This window comes from Nylanderia fulva, unplaced genomic scaffold (assembly GCF_048542155.1).
Source record: "Nylanderia fulva isolate GAGA-0341 unplaced genomic scaffold, ASM4854215v1 Scaffold56, whole genome shotgun sequence".
NCBI classification, from domain to species: domain Eukaryota; kingdom Metazoa; phylum Arthropoda; class Insecta; order Hymenoptera; family Formicidae; genus Nylanderia; species Nylanderia fulva.
The window spans coordinates 502,826-512,281 of NW_028190654.1; the positions used below are offsets into that span (position 1 = coordinate 502,826).

At 43.2% G+C, this 9,456-nt stretch overlaps 1 protein-coding gene across 1 annotated transcript; it reads left to right on the forward strand.

Annotated features, from left to right (window-relative positions):
- Window positions 1–2,604: 2,604 nt before the first annotated feature.
- LOC146721054 (uncharacterized) lies at window positions 2,605–7,333 on the forward strand. The gene is made up of 2 exons (XM_085487483.1): window positions 2,605–4,230; window positions 4,346–7,333. Exons 1-2 carry the CDS (start codon window positions 2,605–2,607, stop codon window positions 7,331–7,333), a joined length of 4,614 nt encoding a protein of 1,537 aa, XP_085343609.1.
- Window positions 7,334–9,456: the final 2,123 nt, after the last annotated feature.

Here is a 9,456-nt window from a genome sequence, read left to right on the forward strand (position 1 = left end):
CATTGTCATTACACAATTTTAAATAACATTACTTATATTTTTATAATATTCAAGCAATGTATTTGAAAATTATTTTTTATTTTTTTAGATTTTAGTTGTTTATTAAACTTATAAATTGCAATTTCTTTATATAAAATTATGCACAATTAATATTAATTAAAAATTAAAGATGTCATAATTACGATTAATCAAATGAATATTTATGATTATTTTATAATAAATTTAAATGTTTTATTAAATGCTATTTGTTTCTATTGTGGCGATAAATGCCACAAGCATATAAAATATATACAAAATAAAAATAAAAATTACAAGCGACGTGTGTTAAGGATATCGCGACCGGTGACACAAAACAATAAATAAATAAACGAGCGACTAACATAACAAAGGTAAATTTCGATTTCCAAACATAATAAAAAGCGAGAAGACTTTAAAATAAAGATAGAGTCTAATCACCTAAAAATAAAAATAAGGTCGAGGAATGATCGAGAGAAGCAAGACAATGCGCGGCCTCGAGAGCAGATAGAATTCGCGTAACACGTTTGTTTCTCGGTGGAGAGTAAAAGTTTGTATCAGGTCTTTTGTGACACGAATACATGCAGTAAAATACAGTATACTTTGCACCCCAAATTAATATTCCGGATAAAATATCTTCTCCCGATCCGCGATAGTGGCGAAACATAATTAAAGAACAAGAACGCGCCCAAACTATATTAATCCTATTTAAATTCTATTAGAATTGCTATAATAATATATTATTTTGTAATTAAAAAAAGAAAAAAAGATATAAAATTGATGAACAATCTTTGAATTAATTCCAATGCAAATGAAATGGTTTGCTTTTGCTTAGAATTAATTCGAAGATTTTTTCTGGGATTAGTATGTATATATATATATACACACACACATATATATATTCAATTAATATATATATAATAAGAATACTTTTAAGTCAACTCTTTTAATTTTAAAACCACAATCTCTACTTCATTCCTCTCGACCAATAGAGCCAAACGCGATGTTATTGCGACAATTAAGAAAGAAAGAAAATTTGGAAACTAAGAAATTTGAATCCTATGGTTGGGATCTCAGAAATTCCCCTTGTTCCTTCTCTTAACATCCCCTGTAAAGAAATAGGCGAGAAAAATATTGGTCCGAAAGTCGGCTGAATCGGGAATCGAACCCGAGACCTTCCGCTTGCCGGGCGATTGCTCTTCCAACTGAGCTATTCAGACACTTACGAATAAATATTTTTCTCAATGTTTATACCCCCCCACCCATTCAAAGCTATTTCTTAATATTTAATAAAGATATAAATATTTGACATAACAGTGGTTAAAATAAGGCACTATAAAAGAAGGTATTCTCACGTCCGCCATTTTCTTTCCAACTAGGAAGAAATTAACTAATCACAATTGAATTTAGAGAAAAGTAATTTTGTGATTGGTTAATTTCCTCCTAGTTGGAAAGAAAATGGCGGACGTGAGAATACCTTCTTTTATAGTGCCTTAGTTAAAATACTCACCATTTGACCATATAATACTTTATTATTTAAGTGTTCATCAAAGTTTACAAAAGATTCCTCAGTTTCCAATGGCAAGGAGGGAAATCCTTCAGGCTGATCAAAAGCGTCATTATTGGGAAACAATTCGTTCAAAATTTGAGAAATCTTAATGTGCAGCCAATCTATCTTCGTTGACAATTCTTGCATGTAATTCAGGATTAATCGATCTTGAGGTTTACCTGTCAAAAAACCACATTAATCACATGACAATTTTATCTATTTAATAATATCTATAATATCTATTATATAATGTTCGAAATTGAGAAGAAATTAATATAATTATTTCAGTTTGTATTTTTCTGTCTAAAAATCGATATTTTCTTCTGATGAATATGCGAAAAACCGCGGAAAAAAGGCTCGCCCGATATAAACAAGTAGGCGATAAATCAGGATTATTTTAACAAGCTGTCAATAACAACAACATTGCTTAACCGAAAGCAACGATCACTGCATTGATTATCGATGTAATAGACATGCGCCGTTCGATCACGTGGCTTCCGAAAGCCAATCAATCTCGCTATCGAGCATTTCGCGCATGTCAGGTGCGTGCTTGTTTCGCGTAAATTACGGGGCCGCCAATAAAGACAGGCGCCCTCGCGTCACCTTTGAACATTTTTAAATAACCGAAATTAATTGGTGAAGTAAAAATTAGTGGGGCTTCAGTACCGCACCGATAAAAGAAGCGCCCACCAAAATTGCGCGGCTAGTCTCTCGAGTCTCAGTACGTACAACCGCTATTAAACCGCTTATAAATTACCGCAATTATTACCGCACACTCACTTGGAAATCGATCTCGGCTTATCTATTGGAACTTTGTAAAATTACTGTATCGTTTAAATTGTGAAAGTAAACTCTGTGTTAATTATTAAAGAGTGATTAATTTCTTTCGGCCTTCAAATACGCGCTCTCCTTCACGCGTTCGCGCAAACATATTTTTGGTCCTTCGAGCCGGATATCAGGTCGTCGCGCCGGCACGAGTGTGAACGGTCTTGAAGACGAGAGTGAAGTGTCTGAAAAAGAAATACAGTAAGTGTCACATCATGGATGCCGCTATATTATTAGATAGTCAGCGTGAAATCCAAGTTCGAATCTCACGCTCGGTCGAATACCTGAAGAAGATGGGCGCTCCTAACATCACATCCAGTGCCGTCACTACCCGCATCAGACTTCTTGATCAAGCCTGGGATAAGTTCGTCATCCAGCACGATCAGCTGCGCATTGCCTTGAAAGATAAGTTTAGAGAAAGTGATTATGTTACTTCAGGACTCCATGATTTGACTGAAAATACGTACGTACAGCAAAGGAGCATCCTGGACGGCTACACTGAACGCATTCGGTCAGCCTCGGAAACCGTCAAGCTAAACGAAGCCGCGCCTCGAACCGCATTACCTCGAGTCAGGATTCCGCAGTTTTCGGGAGCTTACTTCGAGTGGCCCACCTTCCGAGATCTCTTCCTGTCTGTCGTCGGTGATAACGCCACCATCTCTAACATCGAACGCCTGCATCATCTTCGGTCGAGTTTGAACGGACAGGCTGAAAAATTGATAAGTTCATTACCGGTGACAGGAGACAACTACGAACGTGCATGGACGATACTGTGCAAACACTACAAAAACGAGAGAGAACTCATCCGATGCAACTTCGCCGCATTCACTGCCGTGCCGAGAATGAAGAACGGAACCGCTGACGAACTGCATCGCATCCACAACGCTGCCGTCACAGTCGTCAACGCACAGGAGAGTATAGGTCGTCCCATTGAATCTCACGGAATGGACCTCCTAAACTATCTTATCGTCGAACAATTCGACGCACACACTCGAATGGAATGGGAAAATTCCATATCCGACTCCAACAAGTCACCACCGCACGAAACACTTTTGGAGTTCATGACGCGACGGATGTTTACACTTAACGCCGTGCATCCAAAGACTCTCAAGAAGAACTTCGGAGAGTCTTCAAGAACGGCGAAGACACATGTTGCGAAGCACGGAACTGACCTTCCACAATGCGCACTGTGCCATGAGAAGCACCATCTGATGACGTGTCGCGAATTCAAGACAAAATCCGCTGCAGATCGAAAGGCCTTTGTTGAGACGCACAGACTGTGTTTCAACTGCCTCGGAAATCATTATCTTACAAAATGTCAGTCGAAGAAGAACTGCTACACATGCAAGGCACGTTATCACACTTCACTGCACGACGCATACAACACGGTCACCGCACATCCACCAGAAGCCACCTCACTCGCCGCACTGCACAAAGCCAAGAAGCAGAAGGCTGTACTCCTCGCCACTGCTCGGGTGAACGTAGCCGATCGCCATGGAGCACCGCACGACGTCCGAGCACTGATCGATCAGGGATCAGAGGTGTCGATCGTTTCTGAAGCACTGGTGCAACGACTGAACCTGCCTCGATCACGCACCGACATGGCCATCTTTGGGATCGGAGGCGCACGACCAGGATCAACGCGTGGCAAGGTCACGCTGCACCTCACTTCGGACATCACGAACGCTCGGCTCTCCGTGATAGCGTTCATACTGCCACGCCTATCACTTCTCCAAGGCTCCACGTCCAGCACACCAGAAGATTGGCCGCATATTCGAGGACTCCAACTGGCGGATCCTCAATTTCGCGAGAACGATCCAGCCGAGCTACTGGGAGCGGAGGTGTGCTCCTTAATTCTTGAAGAGGGTCTACGCAAGGGTGGACCTCAGATGCCAATCGCGCAGAAGACATCGCTAGGATGGATCCTCTCTGGAGGCTCCGACGTTGCATCCGCAGAAGAGCACCGTCGCACATTCCAGCACTGCTGATCACGAGCTACTCGAGCTGGTGCAGCAGTTTTGGGAACAGGAACGGGAGCCCAACGCAGTCACGACACTCTCCGCCGAAGAGCAGCATAGCGAAGAATTCTTCGCGCACACGCACACTCGCACCTCTTCAGGACGATACGTGGTGAAGCTGCCGTTCTCCTCACCAATCACTGCACTCCGCGAAACCCGCAAACCAGCTGAGCGGCTTCTCACAACAATGGAGAGGCGATGCGTCCAGGACCCTCGATTCGGCAATCTGTATCGCAACTTCATGACAGAATACGAAGACCTGAAACATATGACGCTGGTGACATGCTCCACAACTAGCAATCAGTCAACGTACTTACCACATCATGGAGTACTCAAGGAGTCCAGTGCCACGACGAAGCTGAGGGTCGTGTTCAATGGGTCGCAGCGAACACGAACAGGAGACTCTTTAAACGCACACCTCATGACTGGAGCAAATCTTCTGCCAGCTCTTCCTGACGTACTACTCCGATGGCGTCAACACCAGTATGTCTTCGTTGCTGATATAGAGAAAATGTATCGGCAGATACTCGTGCATCCGGATGACTGCAGATTCCAAACGATCCTGTGGCGTCATTCAACTGATGATGAAGTGCGAGAGTACCAGCTGAGAACGGTCACCTACGGTCTGGCGTGTGCTCCGTTTCTTGCCATACGGACACTCCGTCAACTCGCAACAGACGAAGGAGAGCAGTTTCCTCGTGGCGCCGTGGCTCTGCGTCGAGATTGTTATGTCGACAATGTGGTCACCGGCTCAAATACGCTGAACGATGCGATCGCACTCCAGACGGAAATTCGCAACCTCTGCTTGGCGGGCGGATTTCCGTTGAAGAAGTGGGCAGCCAACGACGAAAGGATCCTGACTGGAGTCTCAAGCGATCATCGTTTGCAGCAATTGCCGCCAGCCTGGGAAGGAGAGAGCCACTCCACGCTAGGACTCCGCTGGCACCCGCAACAAGACCAGTTCTCCTTCGTGTTTCATCCGCACGCTGCCATTAACCACACGAAGAGAACGGTTTTATCCGAAACCGCACGGCTCTTCGATCCAATGGGGTGGCTCGCTCCAGTCGTGATTCGAGCAAAAATTCTCATTCAATCCACGTGGCTGCAAGGATTGGACTGGGACACCCCGCTGCCGCCATCCGACGCTCGAGAGTGGCAACGTCTTCTAGAAGAACTCTATCTTCTAGATCAGGTGCGAATAAAACGCTGGCTCGGGACTGGAGCAGATAAGAGCTCGCTGCAGCTTCATGGCTTCGCCGACGCATCTGAACGAAGATATGCCGCCGCAGTATACATCCGCATCACTGAAAGGAACGAAACGTCAATAAGGTTATTGATGGCCAAAAGCAAGGTAGCACCCGTCAAACAAGTGACCTTGCCGAAGCTGGAGTTGTGCGCCGCCACGCTACTCACCAATTTGATGCGACATATCAAACAAACGCTCGACCTGGCAACATCAGACACGTACTTGTGGTCGGATTCAACAGTGACCCTCCAGTGGATTCGCGGTCACTCCTCACGCTGGAAGACTTTCGTCGCCAATCGAGTCGCTCACATCCAGACGCAGCTGCCTAATGCACAATGGAGACACGTAGCTGGTCGCGACAACCCTGCGGACTGTGCATCAAGAGGTATTAAACCAAGCAGCACATTAGCCAAGCTGACTCCGTTCCTCGACGACCATGGTGTTTTGAGAGTGGGAGGTCGGCTTAAGAACGCCCTGCTGACACAGGATGAGAGGCACCCGATGATCATTCCAACCTCGTCGTGGCTGACTCGTCTGCTGGTGGAATCCTGTCACCGTCGGACGCTGCATGGCGGAGTGCAACTTACCCTGGGGCTGCTTCGACTGCGCTTCTGGATTCCACGAGGACGCACAGTTGTGAAACAGCAACTACATCGTTGCGTCACCTGCACAAGATGGCGAGCAACGACGCTTCAGCCACCGATGGGTAATCTACCCCGCGATAGGGTCACTCCGACTCGGCCATTTCTGCGCACTGGAGTGGACTATGCAGGACCCATCCTCATCCGAACAAGCAAGGGACGAGGACACCGCGCCTATAAGGGCTATATCGCAGTATTCATCTGCTTTTGGTCCAGAGCCATCCACCTCAAACTTGTCTTGGATTACTCTTCAGAGGCTTTTATCGCCGCTTTACGTCGCTTTGTCTCACGTCGAGGTCTCTGTACGGACATATATAGCGACTGTGGAACGACCTTTATCGGGGCTGACCGCACTTTACGGGAGCTCTTCGTCGCTGCATCCACCGAGGGTCGTGGAATCGCACGCGTAGCTGCTGAACATGGCATACGATGGCACTTTAATCCACCAGCAGCTCTGCACTTCGGCGGATTGTGGGAGGCAGCCGTCAAATCCGCTAAGTATCACTTACGGAGGGTGATAGGTGAAACCACTCTCACCTTTGAGGAACTGACCACTCTCCTCACACAAATTGAGGCTTGTTTAAATTCTCGTCCATTACAGGCACTCTCTGACGATCCAGACGATATTACAACACTGACTCCGGGCCACTTCCTGATCGGCGCGCCGCTCCTCGCCATCCCGGAGCCAGTACAGGAGGACAACAGTGGATCCGCAGCATCACGATGGCATCATCTCCAGGCGATGCGAGATCACTTTTGGCGGAGATGGTCGGGAGAGTACATCCATGGACTCATCTCACGACCTAAATGGTTGAAGGTCGAAACAACACCTCGCATCGGAGCACTCTGCCTTGTACGCTCCGAGATTTTGCCTCCAAACCGGTGGCCTCTCGCCCGGATCACAAAACTGCATCCCGGCGACGACGGGATCGTACGCGTGGTCACCGTTCGAACCGCGACCTCCGAGCTCGTGCGTCCGCTCGTAAAAATCGTCTTACTTCCCGACTTCACAACGGACGTAACGACACGCAACGCATAGACAGAAATGCACGACGCGTCACATCACTCACACACCTTTGCTCACGTTCATTCGCTATGCACTTGATTACACATCACATACGCACTGTAACCACTGTTCACATTCACACACATTATTTCACATCGAAACCGCGTGTCACTATTCTCAGCTGATCGCACCACACTGTCAACACGTGTTCATCGTTTCAGCTAATCGAGCGACACTCCACGCGATAATCACGTGTATCTCGCCGCGCCGGCGCGCGCCTAGCCCACTATCAATCGCGATCGAACATTCATAGCGACTTATTGTCAGCGGGTGACAAGGCGGGCGGGATGTTCGAAATTGAGAAGAAATTAATATAATTATTTTAGTTTGTATTTTTCTGTCTAAAAATCGATATTTTCTTCCGATAAATATGCGAAAAAACCGCGGAAAAAAGGCTCGCCCGATATAAACAAGTAGGCGATAAATCAGGATTATTTTAACAAGCTGTCAATAACAACAACATTGCTTAACCGAAAGCAACGATCACTGCATTGATTATCGATGTAATAGACATGCGCCGTTCGATCACGTGGCTTCCGAAAGCCAATCGATCTCGCTATCGAGCATTTCGCGCATGTCAGGTGCGTGCTTGTTTCGCGTAAATTACGGGGCCGCCATTAAAGACAGGCGCCCTCGCGTTACCTTCGAACATTTTTAAATAACCGAAATTAATTGGTGAAGTAAAAATTAGTGGGGCTGCAGTACCGCACCGATAAAAGAAGCGCCCACCAAAATTGCGCGGCTAGTCTCTCGAGTCTCAGTACGTACAACCACTATTAAACCGCTTATAAATTACCGCAATTATTACCGCACACTCACTTGGAAATCGATCTCGGCTTATCTATTGGAACTTTGTAAAATTACTGTATCGTTTAAATTGTGAAAGTAAACTCTGTGTTAATTATTAAAGAGTGATTAATTTCTTTCGGCCTTCAAATACGCGCTCTCCTTCACGCGTTCGCGCAAACAATAATAAATATAATATTTAATCCGTAAGAGATTAATTATAATCACAGAATGTGTGAGAGAAATAATTGAATACGATTATACATATAATTAATTTTTTATGATTTAAAAGTCTGAAAGTTTCTACATATACAATAATAATATATACAATAATAATAAATTATTGTATATGTAGAAACTTTCAGACTTTTAAATCATAAGAAATTAATTATATGTATAATCATATTCGATTATTTCTCTCACACATTCTGTGATTATAATTAATCTCTTACGAATAATAAAAATTGTTTTCATTGGCAAGTGATAGTTTTTGGAACCGACTATTTTCACTCAAATTTATTAATTAATATAATGAGAGTTACTAATGTTATTGACAATGATGACTTTTTTATATTATAGACAAATTACTATAAAAGTTCGATTCTGTAACAGGTATAATAAACCTTAAACCTGATTTATGGCTGTCAATACCTAAAGCCGTAAATTGTAAAAAATAAACTAATCATATAGTTAAATGTCAGAAGAATAATCGAATATAATGGATTAAATGTAAGGCTTACAGCATAAATTATTGTATATATAGAATATACAATTATTGTATATGTAGAAATAACCACTTGCCAATGAAAACAATTTTTATTATTTCAACATAAAAATAAAGTAGAGAATATAACTTACTGCTAGCTAGTTCTGGTGAAAACTGTGAACCTATCAGTAATAAAATGATCAATTCAGAATTAATTAATTATTTTTTATCATAATAATAAGGTAATCAATAAAAATACCTTCTAAAAACCTTTTTAATGATGTAGATCTGTTTGGAGAATTATTTTTTTTATTTATTTGTTTCACACTATCGTAATCAGATTTTGTAAGTATATCTTGAGATTCTGGAGATTGCTCAAAAGTGGAAGCCTTTTCAGATAAATCAAAATTGTTAAAAGAATTTGGAGATCTCAAAGTTAATGACATTTCATTGTCAGACAAGTTTTCTTTATTAGTAGATTCTGAAAAAATAAAAGTATAAGAGCATATAAGGATAGTCTACTATTATTAAATGCTGCAATAAAATTCCAGTAATTAAAAATACAAACCAGATTGTGTAGACTTTTCCTGCGATAATCGACAAA